At 46.7% G+C, this 13,638-nt stretch overlaps 1 protein-coding gene across 1 annotated transcript in view; it reads left to right on the plus strand.

Moving 5' to 3' along the window:
* Positions 1 to 13,638, plus strand: part of Glp2r (glucagon like peptide 2 receptor) — a 55,306-nt gene that overhangs the window by 5,224 nt on the left and 36,444 nt on the right. The window contains exons 2-4 of the mRNA XM_055594365.1: positions 663 to 750; positions 2,568 to 2,672; positions 7,396 to 7,517. Of these exons, the coding sequence (XP_055450340.1) occupies positions 663 to 750; positions 2,568 to 2,672; positions 7,396 to 7,517 (315 nt within the window). The remainder of the gene's footprint in view (positions 1 to 662; positions 751 to 2,567; positions 2,673 to 7,395; positions 7,518 to 13,638) is intronic.

Genomic DNA, 13,638 nt, shown 5'->3' on the forward strand with positions numbered 1-13,638 from the left:
ACTGACTCAGTGTCCCCAAACGTGAGCAGTCTCTTCAATGATCAGAATAGTCAATGTCAGAAAGAAAAATGTCCCAAGGCCTCAGGACAGGCATATGTCTCCTGGGTGGCACAGATTCCGGCCACACACACCTGTGTGGGCCTTTCTTAGTCACGCTGTTGGGGCCCTCTCAGTGAGATGCTTCTCTTCTGGGAATCTGCATAGCCTCAGGGGCACAACAGCGTTTCTGTGCAAGTGTGGGAAAGTTCAGCCTGGCTGCTTTACATTCCTGTGAAATGTCAACCTTAAAGAGTTTGAAAAAAAAAAAATATATATATATAATTTTTGTCAAAAAATATAATTATATTGTGGAATACATGAAAAAAATCAGATTTATTGTCAAGTAAAACATAGGATGCTGAGGAAATTCTGTGTCTTGGTATGGGCCACTTTGGAAGGCAATTTGAGGACCAGGGTATGAGAAAAATAGCCACAGCTGGACTTGACGCCGTCTGGAAGTGATGTCCGGTCTTTCATTCTTTTGCTTTGTTTCTGAGACAGAGTCTCACCATAGAGCTCAGGCTGGCCTAGGACTCACGATTGTCCTGCCACAGCCTCGTGAGTGCTGGGATTTCAGGGGTGTGCCACTACGCCTGGCTGTGACAGTGTTTTTATGTGTTTAGGTTACAGGGTCCCTTCTTGAGGAGACTACTCGGAAGTGGGCTCAGTATAAGAAGACATGTCTGCAAGACTTGCACAATGAACCTTCCGGTAAGCATGCACAGTAGTTTTCTGTGTAATGAGCTGTCTTTGATCTTAGCGGCTTAAAGCAATGATAATCATTTACTCTCTCTCTCCCAGCTCCCATGGGGCAAGGATTCAGGGCACACTGGATATGGCCTCTTTCTACACTGCAGTATTTGGGATGTAACTGGGATATTCAAAGGCTGGGAGCTGAAATCACCAAAGGCAACTTCATGCCTGTATCTGCTGCTTGATGTTGGCTCTTAGTGACTGGTGGTCAGAAAGCCTCCGCTTGGCCTCTCTGTGGAGACAGGGCTTCCTTGCAGTGTGTGGCTTGCTTCTTGAGGGCTAGCCTGACCAGAAGCCATCCTCCCTCTGCGAACGAGCCTTTCAGTCCCATGTCATTTCTTCCATGTTCAATCGCATGGCACGATTATAAACTCTAAGGTTTCTCCTGGCAAGAGGAGATGGACTGGGTCTAGTCGAAGCCTCTCTGATTAAAGTAATTTACCATGGCATACTTCCTGCCTCGCCACCTGCTGTGAGCCACTCCTGTCAGCTGGCCTGGGAAGCTATTTAGGTGGGGTTTCTCATCTCCTGGGGTGTTAGCTGGGTCTGAGCAATAACGTACTTTCTCTTTCCCAGGCTACACTATGTTCAGAGCATTCTAGCAGATGTGTCGTAGGTTAGCGTGTCCACAGCATGTGGTAACATGCGCCTGGAAAACTAAAGCCGGGCCAAACCAAAATAAAATAAAGGGCCTTTATTGTAAAGGGCCTTTTCTCATTGCTTGAGTTATGGCTGTGAGCACCAGGGGTAAAAGATAAAGGCTACCTGTCTCCTTCTGACACCTGTCAATCATTTCATTCAGCTGCCCAACAGGGGTAGAAGCTACCCTGTCTTCCCTGCCTGCTTGACCCAAGGCCAGCAACAACCTCTGAAAAAGCCATTTCCAGCTCTTTGTGAAGACCCTCTTTACCCAGGCTTTAATGTCAACTACAAAATTCACGTTTATTTCAAGGGAATACTACTTCTGAGGTCGTGTAGGGCAGGTCTTCATATGGAGCCTGACTGTGAGCAGGGCATGGGTTGTTCCCTGGCAACCAGATTGGCAATGTGCTAAGGCAGCTAGTCACCAGGCAAACCTGGGCCAGGCTTGAAGGGTTTTAATGCCAGGGACCTGCTTATCTGCCTCAGGAAGCCCCTGGTTCCACCCTAGTAAGGAAGAAGGTGGGATAAGGGTGGGTGCTTGGGAGCTTGCAGTATAAAATGCCTCCATCACACCCGAGAAGGTGTCTCAGGGTGTGTTCCAAGTTTGTGCCTTCTAGTTACTGAGAACTGATCTATAAACCACCTTCTAAACCTGGTCCAACCTCCTATAATAATTATTGAATTAATATTCAAACGGAGAGCTATAAGTACCTAGAATAGCGCTAGATATATGTGGCCAAGAGCCTTAGCTCTGCAGATCCCCTTAGAGACATCCATCATTTTACAGTAATTGTGTTCTATTCTTAAATTGGTGCACACGTGACAATCATTTACTTATGGCACACACGTCACTGGCTGGACCTCCAGGCATCTTCCCCCATGACCCTGAGTTTCTGGAAGAGTTCAGTTCATACAAAACAAAGCAAAATTAGCCTGGTGCATACATTGATAGGAGTCCAGTTGGGGCTACATTCAGCATCTCCGTGTTCTTCAGTCACTCTTCATTCCTGACTACTCTAGAGAGAAGGCTATCCAAAGACTGGAAAGTGGGCTCCCAGCTTCTGAATCTGCTTCAACCCAAAGACCCTGTGTGTGAACACTGGCATTTACTCTGCCTTCTCTTCTCCCCACAGGAATATTTTGTAATGGAACATTCGATCGGTATGTGTGCTGGCCTCATTCTTCTCCTGGAAATGTCTCTGTTCCCTGTCCTTCGTACTTGCCTTGGTGGAATGAAGGTAATGGCTCTCATCTTACCCACGTCTGACAGTTCTTTGAAGGACAAGCCTCCTGGTAGGGCAGCCAGTGGGAAGTTCGGCAGGACTCCAGCCGAGAGCTTTTTCCAAGCCCTCATGCCTCTTAAAGGTGTACTTGTACAATTAATCAGTATTGTATCTTATTTCTCTGCCTCCACTCTTTCTAAGCACTGGGAAGTAAACCTAGGGTCTCACACGTGCTAGACAAATGTTCTGTCACTGAACTGTATCTTTCTTTCCCATTTTTTCTTCCTATAATTTGTAGGCTTCTGTTGGCTCCACTTATATAGTACTTTTGGACTGAAGTATAGATTAGAGTTCAGATTCAGCTCCCATAGAACCTGGCTGTTGTAAGAAGAATGCAAGGGTTTCAGCTTTGGTCTTGGGAGGACAAAAACATGAGAAAGAATGAGAAGCTTCTCCTTATACAACATATGACTTCTTGTATAGAGAAAATGATTTTGGGCCTTGCTTTAATCAGCTTTGAAAGGAGTCCCACTAAAATGGTGTTCTTAAACCATGGAACTTGGATGGAGGATTCAGTAACTTTCCAGACAGAGAAAACACAGCCTAGAGCATTCCAGAAATACCCTCCAAATTCCAAAGTGTAGAAAGAGGGACTGAGTCTGACTTCTGGGCTGCCGAGTCTGACTTCCCCAATTCCATGGGATGATACTAAAGAGCTTTCTAGACTCAGAGACTTCTAAAAGGTTCATGTTAACAGTCCTCATGGGAACCAGCTCAGAGAGTTGTGAGAAGAGCATTGACCATGGAATCAGGAGCTCGGAGAATGCCTGTAAAGTGGATTAACTCATAAGGTCACTTTGAAGAATGACAGAACCTGAACCTAGTAGGCACTTCAGAAATGAGTGCTAAAGTGGAGTCCAAAGTTGAAACCCTTGATGCCCTTAGATCATTTAGGTCCTTATTTGCCACAAGGTCCTCCATGGTGGATGAACAGACAGCACCTCCAACTTTTTCATTTCCTTCCCAGTAGTTAAAATGTATAGATCTATTTCATCACATGAAAAAAAAAAAAAAAAAAAAAAAAAAGCAATCCTGAGCCCAAGGCTACCGAGAAGTGAGTTACAGACACATTTTAAACTTGGGGTTCCAGTTTCTAGAGTGTACTGAATGGAATTTGATTTGTAAAACATGGGAACTGACTCTCTCATTCAATACATCTTTTGCATTAAATTTTAGAATCCAAATGGATTTCTAGAGTCCAAAGGGAACATGGAGGCAATGGAAGGGTTTGGAAGGAATCTCCCAAATACCGAGAGGTGCTGATGAATGCTTTAAGGTGGGGTTCCGAGAGTGAGTTTATGGTGCACAGAGGAAGTCAGATAGTGGACTCGTGGGTTGTCTGGGATCTAGACAGTGAGGCCGGGTGCTGATTGCAAAGAAAAGTGTGGTGCATGATTGCTCTGTAGAGAAAAACGATGAAGACACAGAGGCATGGAGGCATGAGAGGGGCACAAGAGAAATGTAGTTTTGGAAGCCATCATTTAAGCCTGGGGGTCTTAAATTGGGAGATGCAGGAGAATTCTAAGGGACAGTCTGGGGACTACCAGAATGGTCCACAAAAAAGAGGTGTTATTGGTTTGGGTTCAGGCATGGTCAGAAGTTGGAGAGAGGGGAAAGGGTTAAAGAAAATATTGGAGGTAGAATGGATATATCAAATGGAACAGAAATTGAGGGACAGAAAGAAGCAGGGAAATAGGTTAAGAGAAACAAATGCAGACATTTTCCTCTCCACCCCCATTCGACACGACCTCATGTTCTATCTGGCCTGGTGTTGACTCGATGTCATCTGGGTGGTACCCAGTTTCTCTTTCTTTTCCTCTCCCAATGGTACCATGGTGCTGAGTTAGCTCAGCAGCCTCTCCTCATCTGGCTGCTTCCTGGTGTCCTTACTGCCATAGCCTCGAACCTGACCCCCTTGATGAACTCCCATAAAGCTTTCTAAACTGCTAGCGGCTGTATTGGCTCCCATGTCAAGAACCATGACCAGTATCTGTGACCTTCTGCAATGTGGTCTTGGTGACTTGTCTGGCATCCTGTCCTGTTTTCTCTTCTTCCCCTCTAGTCAAAATGAATAGCTCCCAGGCTCCTCCATCTGTCTAGCTGGTGTTACCAGACACTTAGGTCCTTACCCACTGCCTCAGATTTCCCGTATCTGGAAAGAAATTAGGAAATAGAAGTTATAAAAGGAAAATAGTTGATTTACACTTTGGCCTATATCAGACTGGCAGGAAAAGTCTAATTTTCTCACCACCATGACTGTGGTGACTTACAACTCGTAGAGACAACAGCCAGGAGATAAGCTGATCTAGCTAAGACAGGTCAACGGTCCTTTCTTAGAGGAAGGTAAGTCAGCTGCAGGTGGCCGACACCATCTCTGTTAATTTTTATTCAACTTACATGGTAGGAAAGTAGGGTACAATTTCCTATGTTAGAAAAGTGCCAAGGGCTTTATGGGATGGTGGATGTACGGCCCCACCTGTTCCGGCCCTAGCAGAGCTCTTTGTCTCTTGGCCCATTCCTTTGTGAGGTGCAGGGCCTTTTGCACCTTTCTCTGGAGGGCGGTATTAAGCTTGGGTTCCTGTGTATCTGTTAAACACACCAATTTCGCAATTGAAAAGAGATGTTAGCCTCATGGCCCAAAGGAGAGACATAAACATCTCTTTCTTTCCCACAAGGATTCCAACCCATTCTTTCATCTTGGGACCATAGCTATGTTGTCCTGATAGCAAGATGACCACACTGTCCACATCCCGTTACCGCTGTGTATCTCCATCTCGTGATGGCTGCACTGACCCTAGCCTAAGCCTGTGTCCACGCTTCTCTCCAGGACACCTTCTGAAGGCTCTGCCTCTAAGTCGAACTCCGATTTTCACTTTGTATTTCCCATTCTTCTAGAAAATTCCTCCGGCTTCTTCCTCAAAGTCGATGGACTCCTGTTTTTCTGAGGACTTTCTTGTACCTGCACAGTCTCCGCATTAGCACTTGTGAGAATTTTTGACACTTTCCTGTACACTCTCCCAGCTCGGGTTTGAGCTGTGAGCAGAGCGTTATGCCTGGCACAAGTGCCAGGTAGCATTCATCCCCGTTTTCCCGTTGAACTAATATTTAGTAAGTACCCACTGTGTGCCAAACACCCTTTTTTTATGTTTGGGATCTATTGGTGACCCAAACAGACCGAAATTGCTCTCGTTGTAGTGAGAAGGGCGGACAATAGTCACAGGCCGCCCTCTGAAGTATAGATGTGAGACACCGTAGACGTGATGAAGCTGGAGACGGAATGAATGGACAGGGTGCCCTGGGGACAATGGGGAGCTGAAGGACGAGTCAATGGCAAAGTGATGCTTCAGTGATGACGAAGAGAGTGATGATAAAGAGTTTGAACCAAGAGGGGGTTGTGTTCGGGAGCGCACAACAAGCAGTGTCGTGCTGTTGGAGAGGAGCATGCCCCCAAGAAGGGGAGGGGATAAACACGAGTGGTGCTAAGGAGGAAGGGAAGCAATGTGAGGTGAGGGCAGAGAGAGCTGGAGCCCGGTTCCCACCAGCCTCTGTGGAGGGTCGCAGAAGGACCCTCACTTATCCTTAGAAAACCCCTGGAAGATCTTGAGCAGAAACATGACAACCAGGCTGTCCACAGCTGTGAGGTAAATCCCACCAGCAGACTTAGCAGTAAACCAGGGAAGAAGTGAACTAATTAGGAAGAAAGTAGGAGGTAGAAAGCAGGGTCAGATCCTGGATCTGTGTGAAAGTGAGTGTGACTGGCTAATGAGCAGAGGGGCTGGAGGCAGGAAGAGAGGACAGATACAGTTCTAAGGGTCTCGGCTAGGGGATGTCAGGGTGGGCTCAATGGTGACATGCTTGGTTGGAGCATGTTGTCTGAGATATCAGTTGGGCAAGCAGACATGCTTCAGGTGTGGGGTAGGTTCCAATCGATTAAATCCAGCCAATAGGTTCTGGTAGTCTAGGGCGTGTAGGGTCTAGACCAGATGATTATGGCAAGTTTTCACGTTTCATTTGTGTATCCTATTTGATCCTCCTTTAATGGGGCTTCTAGGGTAGATGTGGCCAATTTTCAACAGCACTCAGTGTGGGCTGTGTGATTTGTTCATCAGTTCATCATCTGCGCACATAGACATACTCGGTCTTCCCTCATGTCACAGAAGAGAGGTAGCAGTTATGTACCGCTTCCTGATAAAGAAGCTGATAAGACTCAGAATGTACAGCTGGATCCAGGACACTAGCTCAGAACTTGGCTTGTCACGTCTCTGTCTTGAGGCAGACTGCTTAGGGCCTTTTGCTTTCTCTTCTTCACGGCGCCACCTCTTGGACATTAGGGAAAGATGCTTCACTGAGCATGCCCAGGTCAGCATCTCCCCTGGGAGACTGTACCTTGCAGGGCTGTATGTCTGAGTCACTGGGAACTTCTGACTTCAGAGACACGTGTAAATACTATGGACATTAGAGGATCATGGTTGGTTACAAAATCTAGAGGCCTCTGTGTTTTTCTTCCCATCCTAAATAAACAGTAGAGATGCTAATGAGCCCCCAAATGGAGAAATGAAAACCTCCCTTTCCCTGGGATTTTCCACAGCTTTTTAGCTAAGGGTGAAGACCTTCCATTGGGCTTAGGGAGCGGGGCTGTGTGTTCTGACCTTTCCTCTAGAGTCTTGTTTACTTTCAGAGAGCCCAGGAAGGGCCTACAGACACTGCTCAGCTCAAGGGACTTGGCAGAAGCAAGAGAACGCCACAGATATTTGGCAGGATGACTCAGAATGCTCAGAGAACCACAGCCTCAAACAAAACGTGAGTCTACCAGCTTGCCAACAAAGTGCCTCGGGCTGGAACTTGGGGCGCCTCAGGGATGGCCAGCTTTGGGGGACAGGAGACCTTCCATTAGCACCTCTTCTCCAGATTCCATGAGGAAAGTTCCACAGTCATGCAAACAGAAACTCCCCTGGCAGCCAGGAAACATGAAATCTTCCGGCAACTCTTCCATAAGTGCCCAGCCTTGGTACCTGCTGTGTCCTTCTTCTGAAACAGTTTCCCCAAACAACCCAGAATTCAGGTTTCCGTTTAGTGGTCTCCTAGGAGATGAGATGACCCATGCTCTGTTCAGAGAGGCCCAGTGGCTTTGTCTACTGCACACTGTAGCACATTCCCCCATTGTACCCATCTCTCTTTCTCTCTGATATTCTTGTGGTTGCTTATTCCTTATCTAGCCCTGTCTCCAAAACACACATCCAATGGTAGCTGGAGACTTGTGAGCCTGGAAGGGCACAGCACAGCGTAAGGTTCTGGGGTCCGACTTGGCCATGCACCCAGATTCTCCCCTTTACTGCCGTGAATGTGCACAGGTTATCTCACTCTCGGCGCCTCTGCCCCCTTCATCATTCCAAGGGGATCATCGTTGCTGCATGGGATCAGTGTGAGGCTTTGGGCAGTGAAGAGACATAAATTTCCTAGGGAAGCCCTGGCGTAGAGTTAGCAGGCCCTAAGCAGGAGTTATGTTCTATCGCCAGGGTTCAGGACCCAGAGCTGAAGCTGCTCAGTCAGCTGCCATCCCAGCAGCTTGGCAAACGCAGAGTAGGTGAACAAGTCACCCTGCAGATTCCTCTACACTTTCTCCTTCTCTCCCTCTCTCTCTTTCCTCCCATCTCATCTTCTTGATAGGGTCTCACTTTGAAGACTGGCTGGCTTCAAACTGGTGATCTTGCTGCTCAGTCTCCTGAGTGCTGTGATTATAGGTGTGTGTGTGTGTGTGTGTGTGTGTGTATGTGTGTGTGTGTATGTATGTATGCATGTGTGTGTGAATGCCCAGCTCCACCCATTTTCCTTCTGAGGCAGGATAGGAAGGCAGGGGCAGTCTTGGGGACATGAGGAGCTTGGGGTGGGGAGGAGAAGCCCCACCTCTGTGGAATCTGGTGGAAGCCTTTGCCAGCATCAGGAGCAAGAACTCCAGCACAATTAATGTCTCTCCCTTGCTAACCACGAACCTGGAGTTTTCTAAAAGAATCTCACCAGAAAACCCACGTACAGGGAGAGAGTGGATACTAGACACCTTCTGGAACCCAGGTAGCCTCTGATTTTATTTGATGAGATTATAATTTCAGGAAAGGTGTCTCTGGGACCATCTCATGTATCTCTCAGAACAAAAGAGGGGGAGGGGATAAGAGTTTTCTTAGCAACCTTCTGAGATGTCTCTTGAGGGTCACTGATGGGTGTATAGAGCGAATGCTAAGTCAACCGAGTGCTCACTCTCCCTTGGAGAGCCAGTGCACCCCTCCGTGTTAACCCTTGTGCTTGAGCCTGTATTAACCTATCTCTAACAAAGCCCCCAACTCTGTGTCACTGTTCTGGATAGTCCTGAAACTCCTTTCCTCAGCAAAGCCCGGTAGCCTGGTCTCGAGAAGCTTTGGGGAACTTCTCATGGTGGAGGGGTGACAGCTGTGGATCTGTGTCTCTGCTGTCCCTGGCAACACGTCCAGGACTGGAGTCTGCTGTGTCTGGGAGCATATTTCCTCTAGTGTCTCACTGGGCTCCTAAAGCCACCCGTCTGTCCAAATCCTGCTCACCTTCATTCAAGGTCAAGTGTATTGGGAAGAGAAGGAATTAGACAGATGTGTATGTCCCCCCGTCTCCCTTCAGTCATGCTCTACAACCATAATGAAACACCTCACACACAGCTATTGATCTTAAGGAGCCTGGAGTCTCGTGGGGCACACAGGAAGGGTGATTAACCGCCGGGACAAAAGTATTGGATGCTCAGAGCCACAGCAAAGGGGGCACTGACTGAAGAAGTGTGGGGGCAGGGGAGGCTGCCCAGGCTGAGACTGAGGGTGAGGAGGAGCTGGCCATAGGGAGGAGGAGGGCACGGATGTCCTTGGCAGAAGGCAAAGCACACACTTGGAGTCAATGAGTGGATAAACTTTCACTTCTGGGGAGAGATGGGAAATCCTAACGGAACTCACTCTTCCAGCACTGCCCTTGAGCTCGCTGGTCACTCACTGGTCACTGCCTGGGGTGCCATTCCCTGCTCCCCTGCTGCTAGCTCTCTCTTGCCGTTACAGTTCGCCATTACCTCCTTTTTTTTTTTTTAAAAAAAAAAACTTTTTATTGATTCTTTGTGAGTTTCATATCATGTACCTCAGTCCCACTCATCTCCCTATCCCCTCATATCTGCCCTTCACCCTTGCAACCTCCCCCTCCCCCTCCCAAATAAAACATACAAGGAAGCAAGCAGACAAATAACAACAACAACAACAAAACAAAGCTCAGAAACATCTCATCGTGGAAGCTGTAGTGTGTCACAGTGTATCCCACAGTGTATCCCTCTGTCCACACGTCTTCACTTGCAAATGTTCGTTGCAGTGAGTCACTGGTCTGATTCGAGGTCTCTGACCTCTGTAACGCCATCAATATTGGATCCTCATCCTGATTACCCTGTCACTGCTGTGTGTCATGGAGACCCTGCAGCTTCAGAATAGCAGGCCCTGTCACACACCCCAACTGTTTGCAGATGATGTAGATTTTGGGGTGGACCAACTCAGAGCCCTGGATCTGGGCCTGGGTGGCAGCTGAGCCGTGGCTGGCAGCTGAGCCGTGGCTGGCTCTCCCTTATCTGCACCACCAGGGTGACTCTCCAGCACCAGTCCAGCTAGGCCACTCAATGCCGTCATCCGCAGAAGCAGGGTCAGCGCTCCCACTCTCATGACCCCAGGGTCAGTTCTTCTGGCCACTGCAGGTGGTGAAGGAGGGAGAGGAGGCAGAGAGGGAGGTATTACTCATGAACACATGATACCTTTGGAGCCAGCTCCCTTGGGCTCTTATCAATTCTCTCCTTCCACCTTTACATAGTTATTTGATTTACATAACACACACACATACATATATTAGCAAGGCTTGTGTTTTTCAACTGGCTAACTATAAATTAATCAATGGATGCTCACGCCAGGATGATCACACTATGGAATCTTCCCTGGCAATGAGTTTTCCTTAGCTAATAATTTGGTTTCTTCTCACTAGGGTCTGCATTTCACTCAGGTTGTAACTCACTCTCTTTATAGCTAGGGGAGCTACCATGCCCTCAGCTATCTTGAGTCTGCAGGTTCCTATGAATGGCCTTAACAATGGACTCTCACATCTTAGGGTATTCTTAGGAGCCATCTTTTAAGCCTTTTTTCCTGTTCTGAGTTGGCAGAACTGTGTTCCCTATACAGTTTTACTGTGTGACAGGCCCCATCTCTTAAAGAGATCAAAGTGACACCTGTAGTTTATCTTAAGACTACTTGGTTTATGGCACATACAGCTGATGTTACGCTAATTCCATACTTTAAATGAATCCTGTAATATTCATTTATCTTCTATCCTGTATTGTAAACTGATTGAGAACAAATTGTGGCCATAATATTAGATCCCACTCCCAAGCCCTAGCATATGCAAAATAGGTTTTCTGTGGAGCAGACACTTAATACATGAAGATTTCTGAGTCAGTGGGTCTGCGGTGGGGCCTGGGTCTCAGCACCGATGGCAGGCTTTCCCTGGGTAATTCTTGTATGCAGTCCGATTCTCTGGCAGATGGACAGCATCCCCAAGTCAGTGAACACGGAGACACAGATAGCGCTCTCTCTCTAGAAAAGTGAGCACACTGGAGGAATGTGCCTGACTACAGCGCTTGGAAGCGTGAGCAGGAGGATCCTGAATTTGAAGCTTCTCTCGCTGGCCTACACAGCCAGACTCTATGTCAGAAGCAGTATTCCCCTGCAGAGGGAGGAGGTGGGGAAGAAGGGTACCACCTCCACCCCTCTGCAAATAGTTCCAAGAATTCAAATACTTAAAACCAAAAAGCTTCTGGCCACGTTTACCTGTGTTTCACAGAGTGGGCTGCAAGTTTTCCCCCAAAAGGGCAGTGTTAGTAAACCTTTGCCCTCCGGAGTTTTCGCAAGCAAACTATGTTATGCCGAGCTAACAGCACCCTGGGAATCCTCAGGTACAGAAAGTGCATTCCTTGGCGCTGTGTGTGTGGCATCCATGCACAGGCACAAACGCTATGTTTGGAGTTGTCTGTGTACCAGTTTCTATTTAGTAGTGTGGGGGCTGGTTCTCATCTCATCTTACTTCAGGCTGTTTTTGTTTTTTCATTCTTATATAAAGTGCTTTCTATTTTCAAATACAGAATTTAATCGGTATACATTTAACAATGTAGAACTGTATAGGGCATAATTTAAAATATATTTTATTTGTGTGTGTGTGTGTGTAACGTATGTGTGTGAGATGTACGAAACACACGCGTGTGAGGAGAGTAGAGGACAACTTTCGGAAGTCAGTTCTCTAACTTCCGCTGTATTGGTCCCTGACGCCGGGCCTGACCTGCGGAGCCATCTTACTGGCCCAGGGATGTAACTGTAATGCATAGCTGAGCTGGTTAAGTCTGGCTGTCAGGAGGTCAGAATGAACTAACAAATGGAGGGAGGCACACCCTGAGTTCAGGTTCTGCCAGCCCAGGGTTTGGGAGTCCAGGTGGGACACACTTGGAGATGAAGGGGAAGAGGAGAGAGTTAGCCAGCGCCGGATTTGCTGGCTTGGCTTTCCAGCGGTCACGGTGTGGGCTGCTCCGCCCCCTCACACCCTCCCTGCCACGAGTCAAGATATGTCGTTCCTCCTTCTAATGGTTTATTATAGACGTTCTGTCACAACGTCCAAACTCTATCGCAAGAATGTTTCATTGTGTTAAATCCAGAGACAAATTTAAATTTTTAATGTAATTAACACCTGAAAAGCTAGTTGTAACCTCCTTGCATTTTATCTTGAAATATTCAAATGCATACAGTTGTTAATAATAAATTATCCACTACCTAGATTCAACCGTATTTATATTTGGTTGCAAACTGCTTTCAAGATCTTTCTAAAAAGCTGGAAAATACTTCAGAGACTGTGAGATTTCACTGCTAACTATTCATCAGATATCATGAAGGGAGTTATTTCACCTGGATGCACTGCTGTGATTCCAACCAAATAAAATTAACACTATCTGTAGCAGCTCCTGGGACAGCCTGGAGTCCGCCGGGAAACGGCCCCATCGGAAACAAGGTGAATGCAGCACCCAAGGTTGTCTTCTGACCTGCGCTTTCACACTTGTTCCGGGAATTCTCCTATCCCGCTCCATCTCCCCGCAGGGGGCTGGGGTTGCCGACACTTGCAACAATCATCCAGCTTTTCTGTGGGTTCAGCCCAGGTCCTCATATTATTACACTTGCATGGCACAGACTTTTACCCATAATTCCAGCACCACTGAGTTTTAAAAAGTTTTCTTTCTTCACATGAATGCGTGCTCATGAGCACACACATGCACAGATGAACACACCCAATCAAGACTTCATATTAAGAACTGTGATTTAGTTAAACATTTAGAAAATTTTTGCTTACCTTCTTTTACTTTACATTTATGCTTGTTTACTCTTTCCGTAAAAGCTTATCTCTTATGGCATCATATTTACCCATTTCCCTGGGTTAGTTTCAAAATTAAGGTAGTAATATTGCTATTGACACCACAAACCCAACTGGTAAATCTTAATGTTTCTTTGGAGATCATTCCTTCCTCTAGGCTGTATTCTGAGCAGAGAGCCCTGTGTGTCAACTAACCATTTTTTTTACTTGGTCATTTGATTAGTGGGAGGTGTAGTTTTGTTAGTCTGTTTTTATTTGTGTTTGTCTTTCTTGCTCTTTCCCCTTTGATTTTTGTCTTTTAATAGGCAAGGAATTGGCAGAATTTGAAAGCCAAATTTCTATAAAAAGATATTTAGTTTTCATCACTGTTTCCTTTACTATCTTTCAGCAACTCCACTTTTATTTTCTGGCTCATCCTTCTTTCTTCTCTCCTTTCTTTCTTTCTTTCTTTCTTTCTTTCTTTCTTTCTTTCTTTCTTTCT

The sequence above is a fragment of the Psammomys obesus genome, unplaced genomic scaffold, assembly GCF_907164565.1.
Source record: "Psammomys obesus unplaced genomic scaffold, mPsaObe1.curated_primary_1811, whole genome shotgun sequence".
In the NCBI taxonomy this organism is placed as follows: domain Eukaryota; kingdom Metazoa; phylum Chordata; class Mammalia; order Rodentia; family Muridae; genus Psammomys; species Psammomys obesus.